The following is a 25843-nucleotide window of genomic DNA, read 5'->3' as shown; positions in this document are numbered from 1 at the left end:
GCAGTGAGTACCCCTGCTGTTCCATTCACCTCACAACGAGAAGCGTATGCTGTTGGCTATACGCCGTTTCAGCAGCTTTCTCCCCCTCTGCACGATTGATGTAGAGTATGCTCCTGTGTGCTTAGACTGCTGAAAGAGTATATATTCTTGCAGAAAATAGTATGTTTTCTTCTACAAGTGATGCCTTTCCATCTGTGTGTAGTTCCTGGATGCGGTCACTATCTCACTATCCGATTGCAGAATCGGAGAGCGGGTTGGCGCAGTCGGACGGTAAGGACTCGACTGGACTTCCACCTTTGGGTGTGGCCGCCCAGTCTGAGGCTGACGTGGAGCTGACTGCCATGCTTGCCCAGGCCACTGCGAGTGTCAGGCTGGAGGGGAACCCTCCACCCTGCCCTGGGCCCTCTCTGCTTGATGATTGTTTCCTGGGTTCAGAGCGCTGCTCACGGCCCCATTCTTCCTGGAGGTGCACGAAGAACTCACAAAGTCATAGTGGGCACCTTTTACTGCCCAGACCCGACTTCTGGGTTCATCCGCTCTCACTACCCTCAATGCTGGGGCTGCCAGGGGGTATACAGAGATTCCTTAGGTGGATAAGTTGGTTGTGGTGCACTTGTGCCCGCAAAACTCCACCACCTGGTGGTATCGCTCGGGAATCCCATCGAGGGCCTGTTGGTCCAGGAGCGCCACCCATGGCTAAATCTGGTTGAGATGAGAGACGCCAACAAGGTCCGCTTCTTTGATGCTCCCATCTCCCATATCAGCCTATTCGGTGACACCATTGAAGACTTTGCCCAGCAGTTCTCAGCAGTGAAGAAGCAGACTGAGGCCATTCAACACATCCTGCCCTGGCATGGTTCAAGGTCCCGCACCCCGCCTGCTCGCCACTGAGTCCCTCTCTGGCTGCAACTCAGACAGCTCTGCCACTGCCCAAACCATCCGCACGACCCCGGCGTAGAGCCCCCCATCTCACGGTCTGGCACTAAGTGCCCCAGGAAGGCCCACAATTGTCCCTGAGACAGAAGACCCAGGGAGGAAGAGGCTTGCTGGAACACCAGAGCTGGTATATAGCCCACTCCATTCCCTGGTGGAGGGCCGGGAGGAGAAACCTGTGTTTCCCTCAGCACATTCACGAGCTCGGGATGCGAGGCTCCTTGACGTGATGGTTCCTGATCCTCCCTGCCTCGAGGCCCCATCCGAAGGTACATCAAATATTCATCGTGTCAAAAAAGGCAGTGTGTTGCAGCCAATCTTAGACCTGTGAGTGCTGAACTGGGCCCTGCACAGACTCCTGTTCAAGATGCTGACTCAGAAGCGCATTCTGTCATGCGTCATGCATCAAGATTGGTTTGCGGCGGTATACCTGAATGACATATACTTCCATGTCTCAGTTTTACCTAGGCACAGACTCTTCCTGCAGTTCGCTTTCGAGGGCCAGGCATGTCAGTACAAGGTCCTCCCCTTCAGTCTGTCCCTGTGGCCTCACGTCTTCACAAAAGTCGCAGAGGTAGCCCTTGCCCCGCTAAGGGAAGTGGGCTTCCGCATCCTCAGTTATCTCGACGACTGGCTCGAGACCTATTGTGTACATTTTCTACTGCTCTACTGCTGCACGTTCAGCCCTTGGATAGACCTTGCATTTCTGCTGGCAGGGGTCCCCTTACAGCAAATGTCCAGGCGTGTCCTTGTTACTACAGATGCCTCCAAGTTGGCTGGGGCGCCATGTGCAATGGGTATGCAGCCGCTGGCTTCTGGCTACTGTGTTGGCATATCAACTGCCTCGAGATGCTGCCGGTATTGCTGGCCCCACGGAGGCTTTGGCCATTGATCCAGGGCAAGCATGTGTTGGTCCTGACAGACAACACAGCGACGGTAGCATATATAAACCGCCAAGGCGGCTTACACTCACGTCGCATGTTGAAACTCGCCCGCCTTCTCCTCTGAAGTCGTTGCAAGACACTCCCATCTCGGGGACCTCTGACTCCACCCCCAGGTTGTCCAGCTGATTTGGAGTCAACTAACTGAAGATGCAGAAGACACGGAATATCTAAGTGACTTATCACTGGCAGTGGTAGACATGATCACTCAATCCAGGGCTCCTTCTACGAGGAAGCTGCAGCTCCTTATATACCCGGCATGCAAATTCCACTCACCAATTCCTATGGGCCTTTTCTCAAAGATAAAGTGGTGTTTGGGGCTCCCAAGTGCGACCCCTGGTGTCACTACATCGACACAACGTCTCGTTCCCTCCATCAGGGAATGGATGTTACAACAGTAACCAAGACATTTCATGGTTGCTTCAGTGTCGTCGCCCCCCTCCCTCCACCCCCTTTCCCTCAGTAACTTCTCTCTTTTATTTTCCCTTCCTTTCATGATCTTACCTCTTTCATGCTTGACTGAGAGTTTTTAGGCTTTTTATGTCTTACTTTGCTTATTATTGGCTGTCGGTTGTTTGTGGTGTAGCTCGCTGATTTGCTGATAGCGTGTCTGTGGTGACTCAGGCTACCACATGATTGGCTGCAGCTGCCTGTTGAGCTGTGATTAAGAAAGAAACAGAGCGAGGGAGAGAATCAAAAGTAGGTCACTGGGTCAGCAGGACAGTGATGCATTTACTGACATCACAGTTACAAAAGCATTGCTCAGCCTACGCTAACACCACAACTGCTCTGCAGGAAGTGCCGGAGACTGCCTTACTTCTCTCTTTTACTCTTTGCTTTTATGTCTGTTTTTACCCCCCATTTATTTTTACAAGCCCTCCTCCTCATTTTTTTCTTCCTATTTGCCTTATCACTTTCACTCTCTTTTTTTGCTAAATTGACCATGTCTCGGTGAACAAACTGAAAATATTTCAGTCTATCCTTCGTCATATCTTAAAAAAGAGGTACCTCATCCGATGCCTCTTTCTTGTCTCCAGATGTGCCCATCTCATGTTTTTGCCTCAGAATCTCCCAGTATGAACCTTGAATTTCAGAGTTTTCATCCTATGCAGCTGTTTTCCGATGTAACTAAGTAACAAAAAATGTTACCTCTAAAAAATGTTGTCAGATTTACTGTGTTATTAAAGTTATAGTCTCTTTGGATTTATCACCAAAACTTTCCATGCACAGAATGACACTTGTGCAATGAATGTGCAATGATGTGAGGAATGTGAGCTGCTCTATGAAGGCGATTTATTTGGAAACAAGCAGGTATGAGAATTGCATTATACCATTATAATTGTGATCGGGAGCCTGCAAAGATGCAAATTATACATCATCAATAAAGGTTCGCTTCCGCGATTTGGTACAATTGTATACATTTCAGCAGCGAATCGAACAGAGTTCACATGAACCATATCCCAGAACACCTTTTCAAGCGGACTCAGGCACAGTTTGTGGGTGCACACCTGAGTTGGGGAAACAGCTTTCACATCGTTCAATCAAACCGGTCTTTGACTTCTTTCCATACGATTCGAGCAATTCAAGCTTGAAGTACTACCTTTTTTCAGCAGGGGGCAGTAAGCGAAGGCAACATGCAGCTGTAAAGACAACAAACACACTTAGACTTGCTTGACAATAGCGACAGCACAAGATGAAAACATCATCTTGCTTTCAACAGCATTCTTGCTTTCAAACACAGGAATTTTGAGATGTTTTTTCAAACTTTTCTGCCACAATAATGTAATGTATTTTAATGATCTGAAATATTATATTTATAATATATATTGTATTTATAATTATTTAAATATAACTATTTCAAATAATTTTATAATTTTATATTGAACTATTGTTATTTGAGGGCCTTTTTCAGCAATATTTATAAATGTGATTAATTGTGATTAATTCTATTAATAAGTCATCATATCATGTAATAATATGATTACTATGAATGCTAACTATTGTCAGATCCCTGATTTCTGAGGTGTGTGTGTTTGCACCTCTGTCTCTTAATTTATGACCTCTTCATTTAAGATTCTATTAGTATAATGTGTCGAGTCCACTTGTTTGTTTACAGTTATTGGTTTCTGCTTGCCTTTTTTGTTTGAAATTCTAAGAGTTTTGTCTGAGCTGTGTTGATATGTGTTTTTTGTTTGGGTTGGGATTCGCATGAAGTGATCAGTAGGGGGACATGACTAGAGTGCTGCGGGGCATGAACAGACTTAATAACATGCAAGTGACAAGAGACTCAAAGTAAAACTAAAATGAAGGGTGTGAAAGAGAGAGAAGGACAACACCTTTCTTTTGCTAATCATGTTTTCTTTGCCAATGCTCTGCCCACTTAAACCACTTGTTTTCTTTATAGTAAACAACCCAGCACCACACCTCTCTGCACCATGGACCATAGTGCACTAATCACCTTTGATTACTGTTGAGTCGAATCAGTTTGTGTCACCATGTCACGAACCCCGCTCCTCTGCCCCATCTCCGCGTCCACGAGCACGCACACATGCACTCCGCGAGCGTGCTCGCTTCCCGCTTCCTCGCTCCACCCCCTTGAGCTCGTACGCTCTGTTTCCTCCCTCGCGAGCTCACACGCTCGTTCTGCTATTACGAGCTCTCGCTCGTAAACTCTCTCCCCCCTCTGACCCACTTGCACTCACATGCTTCCTATCTTCACACATTAGTTTCACCTGCACTCGTCTCATCACCTGTCATTGTTTACACCTGCACTCGCCCCTATAAATACACTATCCTTCCGTGTGAATCCCGTTGGTTATTGTGTGTTTAGTTTCCCGTACCTTTGCCCCGCTAGTCCCGTCTAGTTTTGCCCATGCTAGTCCTGTCTAGTTTTGCCCATGCTAGTCCCGTCTAGTTTTGCCCCTACTCGTCACTCGTTCCCCTGTCTTCGTTCCCCCCTTGTTATTGTTATTCAGATTACCCCGGCTTTTGACCCTACGCTCTCTCGTTGACGACTCTACACTGGATTTGCCCTGTTGTGCACTGTTGACCGCTTTGTTCAATAAAGCAGTTCTCACCGACATTGTGACTGTCTCTACTTGTGTGTGTGTGTGTGTGTCGGGTTACACACCACTGCATCTGCATTTCAGCTGTGTTAGCAGTAGGGGTGGAAATCAGGGACCAGGTGATATTAAAATCTGGGTAAAAATAAGATAATATTGCTAATGTTTATGATTAGTTTATTGCAATTCAAATTACGATATATTTCTGTCTTTTACTCTCTTGTTGCTCATTCATCTTCATTGTATTTTGATGTTTTGTGCAACAAGTCCTGAAGTTGTTGTGAGCGTGCTTTACTTAATCCTAGAGCCATAAAATTGGCAAAAACAAAGTTTTTAAGGCAGTAACATACCTTGGTTCCAGTGTGTTTTATCATTACATGAAAACACTTGCAGTCCTAGAGGTTTGGAGGATCTGTGCGGACAACCTTACAAATGAAAGAAGTTATAGATGTATATTTTTAGCTCGTTTTGATTTAGCATTTTGGACACTATTTTCCCAATATTTATCCACTAAAATATTAATGTGAACAAATATAACTAAAATGATTGATTCTTGGCATTAGAATATCAAATACAGTATTGCAGGTGAAATATTATTATTGTTATAATATTTGTTTTATTATTGAAACATTACAGCTAGTTTGGCTGTGCTAATTGCCTAAGTAAGCTATGCTTTCATTTAGGGATTCTTTGTTTTTAAACAATTCATTTGTAACATTTAATGAGTCTAAAGAGTCATTAGTCTTTAGTCTCAGGCTGACGCCCAGATGGCCAACATGCTTGACCGGGCTGCTGTCAGCGTGGGGCTGGACTGGAACCCTCCATCCTCCCCACAGGATGATTGGTTCCTCGGGTCTGGCGCCACTCAAACACCCTCCTACCCCCCTCATGCATGATGAGCTGACGAGGTCGTGGAGGGCACCTTTTACTGCCAGCAACCAACTTCCTTGCTCATCCGCTCTCACTACCCTCCATGGCGGAGCAGCCCACGGATACTCAGCGGTCCTCCAGGTGGATAGGGCGGTTGCGATCCACCTGTATCCCGAGAACGCCGCCACCTGGCGGGATCGCCAGGTGCACCCCTCCAAGGCCTGTAGGTTGATGTCATCACCAGGCCAAGGCACTCAAAGATCTGCACTTGGGTAGTCCTGACCCCAATGTGTTGCAGGAACTGCACTTAGCAACCGCCCTCGCCCTCAAAGCCACGAAGATCACAGGGCGGACACTCGGGCAGGCGCTGGCCACCCTTGTGGTTCAAGGAACGAAACATATGGCTGAACCTGGTCGATATGCGGGATGTGGATAAGGCACACTTCCTCAACGCCCCGTCTCCCAGTTCGGCCTCTTTGGCAACACCGTAGAGGACTTCACCCAGCAGTCCTCAGTGGTGAAGAAAAAGACGGAGGCCATTTCCCTCATCATGCCCCAACACGCCATTATCACAGGCCGCACGCCCCCCCATCTCTCGAACATCCTCCATGACCCGGAAGGCTCCCAAACGTTCCTGAGACAGATCTTTGCCGCACCCCCTTCGGGCTGCGGTACCCACATTCTTAATTAAAGAGCATTTGCCTCTTTCTCTGGGTCACCTGGCCCGCAAATGTTCAGACATATGCAGAGCAGCAGGTTGGGCAACAACCAATACCTTTACTAAATTTGATAAGCTCAGGTTTGAGACGGTTTCATCCCGTCTTCTTTCAGTTCCGAGCCAGTAGAACTCAAAACGCGAAACAACTGACCGGGTGTACTGCTTGCATCTAGCACCTTTCCCCTCCACTGAGGCGATCATGTGCTCTCTTATCCCACTAACTCAGCTCCCTGGATGACTCCTCCCTAGCCCTCTGGTCTGCAAATTCAGCGGAGGAATTCCCCCACCAGACCCACTACAAGTACTGAAACTACTCTGTACTGGAATAGGTGCTCCACAGGATGGGCCCCTGTGTGGATTAATCCCCCTATGTTTATTTTCTGCAGTACGGTCCCCTTGCGAGCGAACCTATGTCTCCCTTGGGCAGTCCCCGCTGCCCCCCGGTCGCCGTGTTTTAGCAACTCCTCCCTCTCAGCAGGTAGCATCTTCGACCACGGCATTTTCCACATGTGGCCTGAAAACCCATATGATGTATTTCGCCACTCTTTACCTCCCCTAGCCTGGGCAGGTGTGGTCTCCGTGGGGTCTTTTCCCCCTGAAAGAATAGGAGTTGGAGTAGAACGCCTTCCCCGATGCATGTGATAGCATTAAGATGGCCCCAGCCACTTTAACTCTATGCAAGAAACATAGAGAGAGAAAAGGCGCAGATGTCACTGCTTGCTCCCATGCTTGGCATGTCACCTTTTATCCCCCTTTCGGGTGCCGGGAACCAGAAGATTATGATGATTTTATGGGACGTTGGGGAAGGGTACATGCAGTCTGATGCGGCCTAATGCTTTGGCACACTACTGCCTGCCCGCACCTGCGTCAGCAGCGCACGTACGCGGTTCAGCATATGCCGTGATTAAAGCGAGCCACTGTTAAGGCCGAAACTCATTCTCGGCTCCTCAGTGCAAAAACCTGAATGGACAGACTCATTTCCCTCCCTTTATACCCATATGTTCGGGGGCGGGACATGCAAATTCTGTCAGCCAATTTCTCATTGGCCTTTTCTCAAGTTCAGAGATGCGCAAGGCTTTCAAGAGAGACCCCTAGTGTCACTTGTTCGACACAACGTCTCGTTCCCTCCATCGGGGAATGGAGGTTACAATAGTAACCTAAACGATATGCCATCACCTTTGAAAAACTGTGCGCAAGAGTAAATAAATCTATTTTAGAGGCAAAGGATAGTCACACCAATTATTTATTTTGTTTTTATGTTTAGTGCACTTTGTATGAGGTTAATTGACAAAGCATCCTCACTAAAGTTTTTAAGACTGCCTAAAACTTTTTGCAATGCACTGTATGTCCATATGTGTGTTTATGGAAAAACAATTATTCATGACATTTTAGTTGATCCTATTTTAAAAGCCAGCTTAGGCAGTTGCTTGTGAAATTATTTGAACCACAAAGAATGTGCATTTAGGTATGCCCGCTCATACTTCTTCATGGATGTATGTCATACGAAGTAGCTCATACCGTGTAGTAACTAATAAGTCATGTTAAAGTTTATTATTAGGCTATTCTCCCAGTTGTCATTCCTTTTATATACCTTTGCCCATTGAGGACAAGCTTGTAAACAAGAACAACTGACTGTTTTGGCAAGCAGACAAAAGCTGCAATGTGTTCTATCATTAGGAATGTATTTTATAAGTGCAGGTGTTGTGCTTCTGTAAGCTTGTCATAAAGACTTTTCTCTGCAATATGCAAAAACATAGCTTTACAGAATCTGGGAACAGATCTGGGAATTTTTAGCTGTGTCATGTGATGTTATGAGACTAAATGTTGCACATTTAAAGGCATTAGCCAATAGACAATAGACTTTCTATGAGCTTTTGTACTCTTGATAACTTAATAGAGCAGACACACATACACTTTGACCCAAGAGGTCTGAACTTGCAAAATAGCTGCTACCCTTGTTTGTGAAGTTGTATTAATTTTTACATGGGCTTCACACAAACTTATCACAGGGTTCCAATGGCACCTGGAGATATCAGAGAATTAAAAAATATATATTTCCAGGCCTGGAAAAGTGAATATTAAAATAAAATATTACAAGTAATTGAAAAGTAATGCAAATGTCTATTACAAAGAATATAATTTATTTTACGATCTGCATTAAAATATTTCATAAGCTAAATATTGCTCTTGTGTATAAGACAACATAAGCCATTTTAGTGTCTGATTTTTAAGCAAATCTTTTTTTAGTAAATGTCAAACCAGTTGGTAAATCAGTCTGAATTATCAGTTAGCAATTCAGTCTGAATTTGGATGATTTTTAAAAATCCTTGCCGCTTATCACAAATGGATGGAAAGAAAATGGAAATCCATATGTCAAAAAGAGAGGAAACCCTGTTATTCATTTTCTGACTGTCTGAGAACAGGATGCTGCCCTCTACATTCAGAGGTTGCCATTTGATTATTGCAGTCTCCCTTTTCAAGACATTGATACTTGATAGGTATGATGTGAAGGACATACCACACCACCATTGCTAAATATAGATATGCCCTAAGGGGTGTGTTCCTTTACGACATGTGCATTTCCTTAGACATATTGCGTCTTGTCAGTGTAACAAAACATTATGTTTTAACTAACACACTTTTACTGCTTATGTGCTTTAGGGTGTTCTACATTATTTGACAAATTCTCATGCTTATTTTACCACACTTAGTAAGACTTACATCTAGCTACTGTAGATTCAATGCTAAATGCTGTGCATGGAGACTAGGAGGAATGGAAGATATATTTATTAATGTGCACTTTAAGTCAAATGTGTGGACACGTAACCTCGGCTATCTCCAGGATGATTGTTCCTGTAATAAGTGTACTTCAGATAAAAGTGTCTGCTTATTAAAAGCAATAAGCCTTGAGAGGCTGTCCATTACAGCAAATGTTACCATGTTAAAGGTTCGATTTTAGACACAGTGAAAACATGCAACAGCAATATGATAAAACAGTAACACATACAAGTTGAATAAATAAATAAATAAATAAATAATAATCACAATGAAGAATTATTTTGTCCACCAGTTAATTAGTTATTTAATTAATAGCCTAGAGAATTCAATTGATGTGTTTTAGGTGTCAGCTTCAAACATGGCTTATCTAATCAGAAAAAACTAAAGTTTTTGTTGTTGTTTAGACTAGCCTGAAATTATCAAAAGGTTGACTATCCATGCAAAGCCATACTGTGTTTTAAAGGAGCAGACTGATCTCACTTTGAATTCGGCAACAGTAGTTTGAGAGTCCTTCAGCTGAAATCGAAGTCTTGGATTGTGTTGTTGGAAGGGTTGTTGAAGTATGGCCACATGTGAGCTCTAGTTTCTGGGTTAAATGTCCACAGATTGGTGCCAAAGTGAGTTGTAAAGCAAGTTGTATTTTTAGTTGTAAATTATGTAATACAGTCAACAGGAATTCATATTTTATTAACCCATACCCTAACCCTAAACCTAAACGTCAAGAAACAAAATGCAAACTCAGAATCGTGCTCATTGTTTATGTGAATGTAATTACTTTCTGTTTCTCATAGGACCATGTCTCTGTGGCTATTCGTGCAAGGTGCTATCAGTTGCGCCACTGGAAAGGGGAAACGCATTTAAAGTAACTTTAGTAAAGTGACTATCCGCTTTGTTACAGCAATCGTGAAGCTGCGATGATTCTCATGATTCTTGTCAGAGCATCAATGCCAGCGTCCAGCGCCGCTTTGAAGTCCACGGGAAAAGTGTGGATTAAAAGATAGTTAAAACTTGCTGTGCTTCTGTGTTAATTAAAATGTGCTGAAAATACTTTGTCACAAGTCCTATCTGGGCTTGTTTTGTACATCAAATAATAGCGCTAAGAGGTCCTTTCTCCATCATTTCATCAATGACAGGGAAGAGCAGTTGTGGTGTGTGCGTCAATATAATGACTCTGGGACTCCCATTATGCCAACTCTCCCAAATAACATTTTTGCATTAGGTCTAGTGTGTTTACCTTCCCTTGTGGTCTGACTGGAAGCATGTTGTGTCATCCGCTTGTGAGATCCAGGTTTGAATCCTGTGTTGGAGGTTGCATTTCCACCCCAACATTAGATTTTTGCTCCACTAATGGTTAGGCTTAGGGTTGGGGTTTGGGGGTACAGTTTATACAGTCAGGTCTATAAATATTGGGACATCGACACAATTCTAATCTTTTTGGCTCTATACACCACCAAAATGGATTTGAAATGAAACGAACAAGATGTGCTTTAACTGCAGACTTTCAGCTTTAATTTGAGGGTATTTACATCCAAATAAGGTGAACAGTGAAGGAATTACAACAGTTTGTATATGTGCCTCCCACTTTTTAAGGGACCAAAAGTAATGGGACAATTGGCTGCTCAGCTGTTCCATGGCCAGGTGTGTGTTATTCCCTCATTATCCCATTTACAAGGAGCAGATAAAAGGTCCAGAGTTCATTTCAAGTGTGCTATTTGCATTTGGAATCTGTTGCTGTCAACTCTCAATATGAGATCCAAAGAGCTGTCACTATCAGTGAAGCAAGCCATCATTAGGCTGAAAAATCAAAACAAACCCATCAGAGAGATAGCAAAAACATTAGGTGTGGCCAAATCAACTGTTTGGATCATTCTTAAAAAGAAAGAACGCACCGGTGAGCTCAGCAACACCAAAAGACCCAGAAGACCACAGAAAACAACTGTGGTGGATGACCGAAGAATTCTTTCCCTGGTGAAGAAAACACCCTTCACAACAGTTGGCCAGATCAAGAACACTCTCCAGGAGGTAGGTGTATGTGTGTCAAAGTCAACAATCAAGAGAAGACTTCACCAGAGTGAATACAGAGGGTTCACCACAAGATGTAAACCATTGGTGAGCCTCAAAAACAGGAAGGCCAGATTAGAGTTTGCCAAACAACATCTAAAAAAGCCTTCACAGTTCTGGAACAACATCCTATGGACAGATGAGACAAAGATCAACTTGTACCAGAGTGATGGGAAGAGAAGAGTATGGAGAAGGAAAGGAACTGCTCATGATCCAAAGCATACCACCTCATCAGTGAAGCATGGTGGTGGTAGTGTCATGGCGTGGGCATGTATGGCTGCCAATGGAACTGGTTCTCTTGTATTTATTGATGATGTGACTGTTGACAAAAGCAGCAGGATGAATTCTGAAGGGTTTCGGGCAATATTATCTGCTCATATTCAGCCAAATGCTTCAGAACTCATTGGACGGCGCTTCACAGTACAGATGGACAATGACCCGAAGCATACTGCGAAAGCAACCAAAGAGTTTTTAAGGGAAAGAAGTGGAATGTTATGCAATGGCCAAGTCAATCACCTGACCTGAATCCAATTGAGCATGCATTTCACTTGCTGAAGACAAAACTGAAGGAAAATGCCCCAAGAACAAGCAGGAACTGAAGACAGTTGCAGTAGAGGCCTGGCAGAGCATCACCAGGTATGAAACCCAGCCGCCTGGTGATGTCTATGCTCCAGACTTCAGGCTGTAATTGACTGCAAAGGATTTGCAACCAAGTATTAAAAAGTGAAAGTTTGATTTATGATTGTTAATCTGTCCCATTACTTTTGGTCCCTTAAAAAGTGGGAGGCACATATACAAACTGTTGTAATTCCTACACTGTTCACCTGATTTGGATGTAAATACCCTCAAATTAAAGCTGAAAGTCTGCAGTTAAAGCACATCTTGTTCGTTTCATTTCAAATCCATTGTGGTGGTGTATAGAGCCAAAAAGATTAGAATTGTGTCGATGTCCCAATATTTATGGACCTGACTGTAAAACATGCATTCATCCTCACTGTATTACATCATGTACAGCTGAAAACAACTCTCTTCACAACTCGATTTTGGTGCCACTCCATGGACATTTCACCTGGAAATGGAGCTCACACTGGCCCATTCACCCAACAACTCTTACCGCTTTGGCCACTGGGGGCATCGTTTCGAATTTCGGGTCAGCATAGATCAATATTAGCTAAAGGAAAGTCAGCCTACTATTTCCAATCATTTTGTTAGATCCGGGATCCAGGGTACTGAAACATTTGACCATGGATAGAACTGTTACTTAAGGATAAAATGTCTCAGTTTTTAACTTCAATTAAGTCATCATGTTTGAAATGTAATTGATGGTTGTAGGCCTACATCTCTTTTTTATTTTCAGGATTGCAGAATGTTTACCATTATAATTGGTTAACCTCAAAGCTGGTACCCTTCTCAAGCTTAGGTCATGCCTGCAAAAGTTCATTACTGTAGGCTAGAATGATGCTTTTATCTTATTTAAGTCACCACACTGAGCTTGGCATTTCCCGGACCCACGCAAAAATTATGTAAAATTTGTAATTGCAAATTGATAACCAGTGCCCTCTTTCTTTTTTTTCTCAGGAAGTGGCTTGTTCTAACATGTGGTACCTCCAGTCTCACACCCGACGGAAAGCACCCACTCCTTACAGGGACCCACAGCGGGATTTTAAACCTTGATCTTTAGGTTTACTTAGAGACCCTATACACAAAAAACATCAACATACACGCAACTTCTATCTTGTCCACCGACTGCCCTCACCCTACATCCGTTGGCAGGCTGCTATTCCTTCTTTAGTGCAAGCATGCCTGGAGGTAAGTTTGCTTTTGAATGGATCATTGAATTGTGTTGTTTCCTCATGTGACATAATTAATTACAATTACATTTAATCATTTAGCAGATGCTTTTATCCAAAGTGACTCACAAATGAGGAAAAGCACCAGCAATTAATCATACAGCAGTCAACAATATTAGTAGTTCCACAATACTGAATACCATAAAACAGAGTAGTATAAAATCTAGAGCAGAAGTATAAATGCGGGAAAGGAGAGAAAGAAAGAGATTGACTGGATTGAGGTTCAGAATGGAATACTAGCTTATAGCTTACTACTTTAATACTGTGTAGTATATACTCTATACTGCCTACTATATTTGAAAAATAATAAGTGAAACAGTTGCCATTTCTTCATGATAACTGACCGTTTAAAGGGATAGTTCACCCAATCATGAAAATTCTGACATCTTTAGCTACTTTTCCACCATTGGGCCTGTGCGAGCCAGGGCTATCAGCTGGTCTGCCGAGACCATTGACCTTGGACCTCGAGCAGCGAGATCCAACATCGATCTGCATTCCCACCATCGGCCCAATAGCCCTGTAGCGTTGCCCTAAAACCCACCCTTAATACACAACCCTGGTGCCAGTGTCACACTCTCCACCCATTTCACAAGCAAGAGGAAAACTCAAGTTGATGTATTAGACTCTGGACTCTAAGGCCATTGGCCGTTGGCCCAGAGAAAGCCCTGAGGAGGCACAATGAAGCTCGGAAGTGACAGTTGGAACTCAACTGGCCCTGGCACGCACTAGTTTCGCACGCACTAATTTTAGTGGAAACCCGGCTATTTACTCTCCCTCGTATGACCCTCGTTCCACACCCTTAAAAAAAGATTATCTGCAGAATAGCCTCAGTCACCATTCACATTAATTGCATCTTTTGTTTTTCTTACATACAATGAAAGTGAATGGTGACAGAGGCTAACATTCTGCCTAACATCTCCTTTTGTTTTCCATGGAAGAGGGTGAATAAATGATGACAGATTTTTTTGGGTGAACTATCTCTTTTAATAAATGCATTTCTAATTGCATAAACTCAACTGGTGTTGTTTTGCCCTTTTGTGTTACCCAGGTTAATGTACAAATGTCTACCTCACGCTTAAAGGTCCTCTCTCTACAACTGCGACCCTGAACACACTACAAAAATGACTTCCAGCATAGACCGGTGAGTCCTTGGTTGACCCCATCTATTAATAAAAGCCAAAATCTCCACCAAATATTAGAACACAATACAGCAGTCAAATGGCTAATAAATATTTCCACATTATTTTGAAATGTTTTGCTAAATGATCTTCAGAGTTATTTTGTAACAAATTGTCACTAAGAAACAAGAGTGTTCTTGTCCTGCATCTTTTGCCTGACAAAAGATCATTACAGCTGATGCACAGAAAGATTTGCACCAGAGCCAGAATGCTCATATTAAACAGTCTTATCATCTATGATTATTAACTGCTACCTTTCCCTCTAACACGCAAATATGACACGCCCTTGGCCAGTTACTATAGCGACAACAGTGAATGGCATAACATTAAACATGCCCACCCTTTCCGCCCTCAATATGCCTGGCTTCCTTCTAACTGGTTAGGCCTGTCGAGTTACAGTGATATGGGCCATTGTAAGGCAGGGTGTGGAACTTTTCAGGCTAATCCCTGGATTACCACCACATTAAACAGAGCTGTAGCTCCTTTTTCCGCTCTCAAAGGTTTCCAGGTAAAATATGGGAGACAGTACATCCAGTCGAGAACATCACCATATGGCGCTTGCACAATCTGGGTTTTCTTATCTTCTCAATGAGTTTGGATCTCTTTAAAAGCTCTGTCAGTCTTCTCCTATCTCAGACTTACATGAACCTTAAGTGGCTGTTGTGCATTCTGAGATGCTATTCTGCTCACTACAATTGTACGATTGATTGGTTGCCTGAGTTACCGTAGCATTCCTTTCAGCTTGAACCAGTCTGGGCAATGTTTCCCAAAAGCATCATAAGTCTAAAAAGATCCTAGAAACCATTGGTGCCAATGGTCTCTACAGTCAACTTAAGCTTGTGATACTTGTGGGAAATGCTGCCATGGCCATTCTCCGATGACCTCTCTTAACAACAAGGCATTTCCGTCCCCAGAACTGCTGCTCACAGGATGTTTTTTGTTTCTGGAACCATTCTGAGTAAACTGTATAGACTGTTGTGCTTGAAAATTTCAAGAGATCAGCTGTTATAGAAATACACAAAGTAGCCCATCTGGCACCAACAATCATGCTACAGTCGAAATCACTGACATCACGTTCTTTTGGTTGATGTAAACCTTAATTGAAGCTCCTGGCACATATCATACAATTATTAATTACACAGCCACACTTCTGCAGGTATAAAAATCACTATATGTTGCTATATTAATAAATATAAGCAATATTACAAGCTACAGCCATGTGCATTAAATTCTCTCCCGTATGTTACTTACTTTTATAAATGTAAAACTACCCCATGAAAAACTATTCAATAAACTGAATAGGAGTAATTCCATATCTCTGGAAAATTAAACAAAGTTTTGAACCAGTTCTACACATCAGACTTAAAAGTGATACTATATACTATATGAAGTGCTCAGTGAGTGTATTTCCTGTTGACATAGGAAGTTTGTGTGGGACATGTCAAAGGGCATGTCCCCTTTTTAAAAGTTCTGTAAGCAATTTTAGCCATTCTACTTCCATGAGTTGGAGTCGTTGGATTAGCCACACCCCCTCTTTCCAAAACCCTGAAATGCAAAGATACCAAAATTAGCTTTATGGAGCGCAGAAACGGTTGATAAAAACACAGCAGCAATAAAGCACCCTCAACTGACAACTGTTATGAACAATGCATAATGCCTAAATAATTAGCTGCAACTACAATACTATGAAAACGGGCAAAATGATTGACAGGCAAAAAGCGTCATTGACCATGAACCGTGGACACATTTTTGTTTGCTGTTTACAGACTTTTCAGCTGTCACAGAGACAGGTGAGATATCTCAGGACACTTATTTCAGTAATATCTTTCAGGGAATAGGAAATGTTTTTGCATACCCTTCCATGAAAAAATCACTTACAGCACCTTTAAGTAGCTGATAGGCTTTTGTTATGTCACAACAATTAACCATGATTTGTTAGTTGCATGTGTTATGGGGAGGAACATTTTCTATTATAGAGAGCATTTGATTGGGAAAAAAATCTCTCTAGTGCAAGCTTTAAATGTGTACATCTGCTTATAGTTTCTTTTTCCAACTTTTAGGGGAACACTAGTAAACTTTAACTTTGATTTCATAGGGTCTCTAAAACTATAAACCTGAAAAAACGCATCATCCAAAGATGTCCATCTGACGCATGTGTAAATTGAAACCATTAAAAAACTGATTAATCCTAATGCCAATTAGAACAACTATTTGCATTTCATTTTAATTATTTTTATTATATTTAAAAATAATAGTAAACATTTATATTTAAAAATACTGCTTTAATTAAAATTCTAACTCTGGTTTTGCAGCCAACGATTTATAATGTTGTCAGCAATTATGCACTTAAATCTGTCATGCTTGGTAGTGTTCGGACCAAGGCCTGAAACTACCATAGCACATGTAGTTAATAAATAAAAGCTGATAAATGTAGACTACACTAAGCAGCAACACTCTTAGATATCAAGAATGACTAGAACTAAATGTGCCTTTTCACTTTTTTTTTTTTTTACTTTACAAACAGTCTTGAGGGTCTAAAGGAGTTCTCTCTGTTTTCTTTCTTTCTTTCTATCTATCTATCTATCTATCTATCTATCTATCTATCTATCTATCTATCTATCTATCTATCTATCTATCTATCTATCTATCTATCTATCTATCTATCTATCTATCTATCTATTTACCTACCTACTTATTGGTTTCACCAAATGACTTATTTGGTTGAACACAAGTTTAAATATTAATCATTTATTTAAATAGAAAATGTACTGCTTTTTTTATTATTATTATTAAAATAAAGATTATTCTGCACTACTCATGCCAACATACATTTTTTCAAGAATTTCCTTTAGAAAAAGAAACATATTTTATTTAACGTCTTAGGACGGCTACACAATATGACATTTTTTACTTTAAGCCCCAGAAAAATATCAAAATGACTTTGAACACAGTAATTGAAAACATGTTTATCATAGAAGAGGTGTATTCAAGTAATTGTTTTGTGTGAATATCTGCAAACCATTTAGCCTCTATCACCCCCTATCTGCTAGACATTGGACCAAGTAATAGTTTGCAAGTGAAAGTCAGATCTCGCATCATGTTTCCGGGTACAGAGTTCAAGTCATGTTATTAGTTTATAAGTTCAAATATTACTAATAGTATACAAAAACAGTTTATAATGAATTTTACTTTAAATGAAGCAAAAACTTTTTAAGGATCCTGAAGTCAACTGTTTATTATAAAGTTATAATGCTGAACAAACTCATTCAGAAATGAAGCTGCTCATTGTCTCATGTAGTTAGATAAAGATGTTTTTCATTTTTATGTCTGACGTTTTTCCCACACATTCTGTATTTAAAACATTCAAAATCTCTGTACCCAGTGACCATCTGACAGCAACAGACGAAGCTCTGTCTGTGACGGAATGACCCTTGAGTCATTCCCTCAAATCTGAGTCAACTCATAAGTAATTGTGATTGTCAGAATTGGCTAAATGTAGTCTTAAATATTCAAACATTTGCCAAGTGAAGCAACATGACGCCAACATTTTTAACCTGAGTTCAAGTAATGAGTCTCAAGTCCACGTCTCTGATATCCACTGATAAACATTTTATCAAGCATATCTAGGGCAAGTGTGTGTTTAACAGTTCTGGGCTGCTTTAAAAGTGTAAACAGACAAGTGTACTGTGTGGGCAACACTTTTGACATGGGTTTTTTGTGGCTTCCAACTCAAATATTGGCTTTTGATATTTGCCAATAGCTGTAAATGAGTCTTAGACTGATTATGCTTAATAACCTGACAACATTTAAGGTTATGTAAATGTTTTCAACAGCATTTTTTTATTCGGGTAAGATCGAAAAGGTTGAAGAAAAAACTGATCGACTCACATAGATTGTTACCCATTAACCAATTTCACTCTGCATGTAACACCTTTACCAGCATTCTGGCAGTTACTTCTAAATGTTTTTTATGCCAAAACTGTATGATTTCATCATGCAAACACACTCATCAATGTTTTTATGTAAAATGCACCACTTGTTGCACCCTTTTTTTAGAATCCATAAGATATTCTCTTCTTTTACCAATCCTAACCATACTTTATATTTAATAATGAACACCTCATCAAGTGTTCATTCAGGACACATTGAGCCTCAATGATGCTGAATAGTGTATGATCAATATTTTCCTTTGAAATGATTTTTCTGGAATCAATAGGCATCTTTATTACATATTTGTGGTTGCAGTGTTTTCGTGTTTGTATTAAGAAAGATTGTAGAATGGAGGCAACAACAGTTCTCTTACTTCTTACTCTATCTATTTCACATACAACACAAACACTATTAAAGTTAATGATTAGCCATCCACAGAATCTATGCGTGTATCTGAGGGAGCTGCACATTTGTAACACAAGTTCTGCATTGTTTTCTTGTGCATATGTCACTGTAAGTGAGGTCATTATGTAATGACACATTTAGCTACTTCTATTTGTTTAAATGAATGCTTTTTCACTATACTCAAATGAGTAGAATGATCAATCAATACAAGTGAGTCACAATAGTGTTCGGACAGCTGTTAGATCATGTGCCCTGTAGATAACCAAAGAAAATACCACACTTTGCTTGTTCAGTGACTAATTGACCTGTTTGTGTGGCTTCACAACAATTACATCCTTCCTGTACATCCTTCTGTTCTCACTTTAAATCCATAGAAAATGTGTGTAAGGTGCGTGAATGTGTCAAAGTGAGTCTCGTAACTATGCAGAGGGTCTATTTAAATATACAAATTTTAAAGACAGGTGTGGAATGGGGAATGGAGTCATGATCCAGTACACATGCTCTTATGCTAGCAGTGTGTCACGCACAAGGCTGTAGTGGTACAAGCAGTGATGTATTTACTGGTAAATGATGAAACTTGCCCCGTGTCCTTGAAAATGTGACTAAAGCATTCATTTGTAATTTTTACTTAATATGGTGCTATTGTGGCTCTAAGGCAGACAAACATTTACTAGATGCATGTTACAGTATGTTAAAAATAAAAATGTGTCCTCTTTCTTTCTGTGAGTGATGAATGAGTTAATTGATTAAAGAAATTGACACACATAACTTGTCCATATTGTTTAGCAACCAAAAAGGATTTTCCACCCTGGTCACATGACAGGCTATACTATTATTATGAGTTGGCTATGGAAAAACAGATAATATTTTGTCCAGTAGAGACAAATGTATCTTCAAACAATATTATTAGGATTTTCAGATTTAACCCTTAAATTAACCATAAAGTCTAACCGCTTACCCAAACCCTAAACCTAACCATTATTGTTAAAGGAAAATAACTTTTGTGTACCATGAAAGAAAGAAAATGTGGTTTGAAATGAGATGTGTATTACATGCTATAGACATACATCAATCATTTGTATTGCCTAAATAAATATGGAATGAGTTACCAGATTAGTTCACAGACATTTTCTTTCTTTAAAAAAAGTGTTGGATCAGAGGCGAGCTCAAAATATATGCCTGTATTGTAACAATTTGAAATTCAATTTGTTGATTGGTAATCTCAATGGGAATAAAAGGCGTACCTCATACGATATCTTACAGTTTTGCTGTCTTCTACAAATTATAAAGAGTTGTCATGAGATTTTGTTGAATTTATCTAACCCATAATCTGGAATGTGCAGAGCCCCTTAGAGGACAGGGCGGGAATTATTTTTCGGAAATAGTTTTGCATGACCTTGCAGTAAGTTTTGTGTTCCCTCACAATAAATGTACCATGGTTTAGTATAGTAGCCATATTTTAACCTTTATATTCATAGTAAAACCATAGTAATAATGAAGTGAAATGAAAACTATGGTAATAAAAATCATATGGTTATTATGGTTTTATCAAAACTATAGTAACCACAATCATTTTCATGGTTAACCTGTATAGTAAATCCATGGTTACAATGTGGATACAGTAAACTGTATTAAAAAACGTCTCAGTTACTGACGTAACCTCCGTTCCCTGATGGAGGGAATGAGATGTTGTGTAGATGAGTTGACACTAGGGGTTGCTCCTGCGGAGCCCAGACATCTCTGATCTTGAGAAAAGGCCAATGAGTATTGGCGTGTGGAATTTGCATGCCACTCCCCCGGACATACGGGTATAAAAGGAGCAGGTATCACCCTGAGGAGCCGAGCCAAAGATCCGGCGCTTTCAGCGGTTGGTTCAGTGTTGTGGCCAGAGGGACACGCAAGCCGCAACACCCCTGGTAGAATGGGCTCGTAGGCCAGCAGGGGGCGGCACGTGCAGGGGGTGGTATGCCATTGTGATGGCATCGACGACCCAGTGGGTGATCCTCTGTTTGAAGACAGCGCTTCCCTTCCGCTGTCCGCCAAGCAAACAAAGAGCTGTTCGGAGCTTCTAAAGCTCTGCGTGTGGTCCAAGTAGATGCGAAGAGCACGCACCGGACACAGCAACGCCAAGGCTGGGTCTGCCTCCTCCTGCATCATGATGTGCCAATATAGCGGCTACATACACCTTCAAGGTGGAGGGGGACAGCCAGCCCTCCAACTTTTCCTGCAGAAAGGAAAGCACTGATCCAACTGCGCATCTCTGGGGTCTTCACCACGGGAATGACCGCAACGTAGCCATGGTCATGCCCTCACAGTGAGGCCATGAACCATCCACAAACGCTGACTCCACGTGGGTAGCACCCAGAAACGAGAGGCAGCGATCGTGGCCATCAGACGGGGTGAGACAACGACCGCAACCAGGAAATACACAAAACGGAAAGACATCTTGAAAAAGACGCATCACCGTTTGCGCCACTCTTTTAGAGAAATATACTCTTTTATTTGTATTTTTTGTATATATATATATATATATATATATATATATATATATATATATATATAAATATATAAAGTTATTCACTCTGTGAGCTCTTTTTTCTCTGCTGCTGAAGTGCCCAGGGGTGTGCTCAGCACAACACAGTGTGCGAGGGGGAGAACCGCTGGAAAGCACCATAGAACCAACAGCTTTGTAGAGATGACGAAGACGGCAGAGGAATTCAGCTCTGTGACTGCTCTCTCGGCTCCGAAGAAGAAATCTGATGTGGATGTGCAGCGTCACTACTTTTATACCCGTATGTCCGGGGAAGTGGCATGCAAATACCACACGCCAATTCTCATTGGCCTTTTCTCAAGATCAGAGATGTCTGGGCTCCGCAGGAGTGACCCCTAGTGTCAACTCATCGACACAACGTCGAGTGAGTGACAGACGGGGAACATGGTTCCCTTTCATAGGAAGCGGCTTAATCGCATTGGGACACGCCCCGAGTGTCACTTGGTCTGAAGCCCTTAAACAGTCATGCCAATTTATTAAACAGTCATGCCAATTTATTGGCTGATGGAGCTTAAGCAACGCCCCTAGGCAGCGGTTCTCCCACTCCAGGTGGTCGGCAGCGAGCCCCTCGCGGTCGGCTGTCTCAGACCCTGCTGCGTTTCAGCGGCTGGTAAGGGACTTCTCCGACCCTGGCGGCAGCCCTGACCGCTCCAGACGGTCGTTAGGAGCCCCTTCTACCCGCGCGGTCAGCGGCCGTTTCTCCGCTTCCAGGCAGCTGTGCTCCTCGTCCCCAGGCAGATGGCCGCAGCTGCTCTGTTGGGGTGGACAGTAGTGGCGAGAACTCTAATACAGCGCATCCCTCCTCCTTCCTGGGTTTCGGCACCGGTGTAACGCTGTTCAATGGAAAGGAGGAGGCAAGAACCGGCTTGACGACATAAATAATATTTTAATGATTTAACTTAAACAAAAGACAAACACACCCACATGACGGACCTGTCCGTAAACAATCTCTCTCTCCCTCACCATCCTTCGCAGTCTGCCTTTATCTCTCTCGGAGGCTTGATTAGCCTAATAAGGGACCGGGTGTGTATAATCACGACCCGACCCCGCCCTCCGCCCTGCCACAATATGTATGTATAGCTCTTGAAAGAATTGGTCTGAAAACACTGCATCTTTTTTGTTATTTTGTCCAGTTGTCATTTTCTGTAAATAAATGCAGTAAATGACAATATTTTTATTTGGAATTTGGGAGAAATGGTAGTACTTTATAGAATAAAACAAACATTTTCAGTTTACTCAAACACATACCTATAAATAGTAAACCCAGAGAAACTGATAATTTTGCAGTGGTCTCTTAATTCTTTGAAATGCATTGTGCAAAAGTCTTTACATCCTATCTGCCAACAACCAAGAAACTGTGTCCCCTGTGTAGGAGAATTGCCACTGTTTTAAAGGCAAAGGGGGTGGTTTTTGTTTACCGGACTTTAATTGATACATTTAAACTATTTATGACATTATTTTTTAAGACATCCTCACTATGCAACATTTTTCACCTAAGACTTTTGCACTGTACTATATACAGTATACATGTATATGAAGGAGTGGGGTATATTTTTAAATAAGCCTCAATTATCACCTCAGTTCACTGCTGTAGAGCTTTGTGGGCAGTACAATGTAACATACTGTAAAAATGAATGTACAATTTTTGTTAAAAGTACCTTGTTATGGGAAAAGCTACTGTTTTTAAGAAACAGTTCAGCTACTGTCACTATACTGAAAACTAGTAGAACTAGTTATCCCCCAACACTAATACTTCCTCAGTAAACGATCGATTGCAGATCCTAAAATACTAATAGCTGTGCACAGTGAATGATGTTATGATCACATACTCCGAAATGGGTGGGGAAGGAAGCTTGTTTTGATTGGCCAGTTACACAGACAGAGTAGAGCTGACATTGGTTAAGCTGGTCTAACCTGTTTTGCTATTGGTCTGTTTTCAGGGATGACAGCAGTATATTTGATGGGTTGATGGAGGAAGATGAGAAGGACAAAGCAAAAAGGTGATTAGACATACAAAACAATAATTATGAAACTAATTGTTCACTTGGAATATTCTTTATCTTACTCCAATCAAATTCTTACTATAATCCAAACCATTATTCCATTACTTGATGAATAAGTTGTTTAAACATGACTAGAAATTTGTATAGACAAGTAATTTTCTAGGTAGCTTAGCCAAAGCGGTTTTGCACCAGAAATAGAAACTCAAGTCTGATATAGTTGTGTCGAATGAAGTGACACAAGGGGTCTTCCTTGGGAGCCTCGCGTACCTCTGAACTTGAGAAAAGGCCAATGAAAATTGGCAGACAGAATTTGCATGTCCCGTCCCCGGACATACGGGTATAAAGGGAAGCGGGCGTGCGTCTGTCAGTCAAATTATTTCTACGGAGCCGAGTGGTTATGCAACAGCAAGCACCACTGTTCCACTCACCTCTACTGGCAAGAAGAACTGCTGTTGGATCCTACGGTGACTTCCAGCTGGCGTTCTCTCTATCTGCATGCTGTGCAGTTCACGCCCCTGGGTGATCCTACAGCACTTTCACTGCCTAAAATAGTGTTTTCCCCTCATAAAAGAGGTTGTTTCCCTAAAAGAGTTTGAGTTTCACTCATAAAAGAGCAATACACAGACGTGAATGTCCTTTTCAGGATGCGTCTTTTTCAAGATGCCCTTCTGCCTCTGTGTAGTTCCTGGATGCAGTCGATATCTTTCCAAGACCAATGGCCACAGACGCTGCCTCGTGTGCCTGGGCAGCAATCACACCGAAGTGGCGTTTGTGGATGGTTCATGCACTCACTGCGAGAACATGACCATGGCAGCGTTGCGGTCGCGGCTCTCCTTCCTGAAGGTGAATGCCACTTCAACCGCCCCTCACGTCTCTCCTTCTTACCACAGGATTGAGGACGACCCGGCTGGCAATGAAGGTGATTTGGGGATGACGACGGGCTCTGTTTTGCCGGGTAAATCCCCACGAACCACCCGCCCGCTTGCTTCCGTCCGAGTTCGGGATGAATGCGGCTCGCCTCGCGGCCAGCCTTGAGCCACCGGAATTGGATGATGACATCGCCACTGCATCGGAGAGTGTCCAGACGTCTGACGCAGAGGACTCAATTGGGCTCGATCTGCACCTGGGTAGTCCAGACCCCGACGTGCCGCAGGAACTCGGGCAGGCGATGGCCACCCTCTTGGTCCAGGAGCGCCACCTCTGGCTGAACATGGTCGAGATGTGCAACGTTGACGTTCTCAATGCCCCCGTCTCCCAACTTGGCCTCTTCGGCCACACTATCAACGACTTCACCCAGCAGATTTCGACGGTGAAAAGGCAGACGGAGGTGATCTCTCAGATCATGCCACGCCGTCGCCAAACCAGCACACCCCGCCTGCCCACCGAGGGCATCCCCCTGTGGCTAAACAACAGGCAGCTCCGCCTCAACACGGGCCCAGCTCTCAGCCCCAGCCTGTCGAGCACCTCGATCTCTCAGTGGTCTTCTCAGGCCTTCAGAGACCCCCCTTCGAGCCGCTTGACTCAGTTAAGCTCAAGGCCCTCTCCCTGAAGACGGCCCTCCTGATTGTACAGAGGGTTAGGGACCTGCAATCGTTCTCTGTCAGCGTCACCTGCCTGGAGTTTGGTCTGGCACACACTCACGTTATCCTGTGGCCGTGACCGGGCTACGTCCCCAAGGTTCCTACAACACCCTACGTGCTTTGCGTATCTATTTGGACTGCACGCAGAGCTTTAGATGTTCTGAGCAGCTCTTTGTCTGCTTTGGTGGATGGCGGAAAGGGAACGCCATCTCCAAACAGAGGTTAGCTCACTGGGTCATTGACGCCATCTTGCTGGCTTACCAGACCCAGGCCATGCCCGCCCCCTTGTGGGTTCGAGCACATTCGACAAGAAGTGTGGCATCAGTGATGTATTTTCCCCCGGTTGCCGTTCTTGTAGAGCTCCTCCCTCATCAGGCAGGACCAACCACCGCGCTGCTCCCACGTAGAGTTTCACAACCCTCTTGGTGTATTTGCCACATGTCACCTCCCCCTAGTCTGGGCAGGATGTGGCCTCTGCAAGGTCTTTTCCACCTGAAAGAATAGGATCGGGAAAGACCGCCTTCCCCGATGCATTTCATAGTGCTAAGATAGCCCCAGCCGCTTCACACTCTATACGAGAGACATAGAGAGAGAAAAGGCTGTGGCTACCGGGCTTGCTCCCATGCTAGTCATATAGCACCTGTTCCCCCCTCAGGGGTGCTGGGAACCTAAGGTCTGTATTTGACATCTCTTTTGGGGGTGTTGGGGAGAGCTATGTGCAGCCGATACAGTTGCCTCTAGCATGCAGCAGCCTGCTTGCACCTGCTGAGACACTAGTGCGTGGCGCTTTTGAATGGGTCCCCTTGTGTCACTTCATTTGACACAACGTTGAGTGAGTGACAGAAGGGGAACATCACGGTTACTATCGTAACCTCCGTTCCCTGAGGGAGGGAACGAGATGTTGTGTCCTTTCTGCCACGGCACTAGACCTACCACTGTAAATGGCCGTACCTTATTCTCGGCTCCTCAGTGCAAAAACCTGA

At 42.8% G+C, this 25843-nt stretch overlaps 1 protein-coding gene across 1 annotated transcript in view; it reads left to right on the top strand.

The window, feature by feature from the left end:
- The window catches only part of LOC127621987 (circadian locomoter output cycles protein kaput-like), a 94843-nt gene that overhangs the window by 32116 nt on the left and 36884 nt on the right, over window positions 1-25843 (top strand). Inside the window, exons 3-5 of the mRNA XM_052095829.1 lie at window positions 12942-13172; window positions 14262-14354; window positions 23218-23277. Of these exons, the coding sequence (XP_051951789.1) occupies window positions 14335-14354; window positions 23218-23277 (80 nt within the window). The 5' untranslated portion in view covers window positions 12942-13172; window positions 14262-14334. The remainder of the gene's footprint in view (window positions 1-12941; window positions 13173-14261; window positions 14355-23217; window positions 23278-25843) is intronic.

This window comes from Xyrauchen texanus, chromosome 28 (assembly GCF_025860055.1).
Source record: "Xyrauchen texanus isolate HMW12.3.18 chromosome 28, RBS_HiC_50CHRs, whole genome shotgun sequence".
In the NCBI taxonomy this organism is placed as follows: domain Eukaryota; kingdom Metazoa; phylum Chordata; class Actinopteri; order Cypriniformes; family Catostomidae; genus Xyrauchen; species Xyrauchen texanus.
Note: the sequence above shows the minus strand (reverse complement) of the source record. Positions and strands in the feature narration are given on the sequence as shown.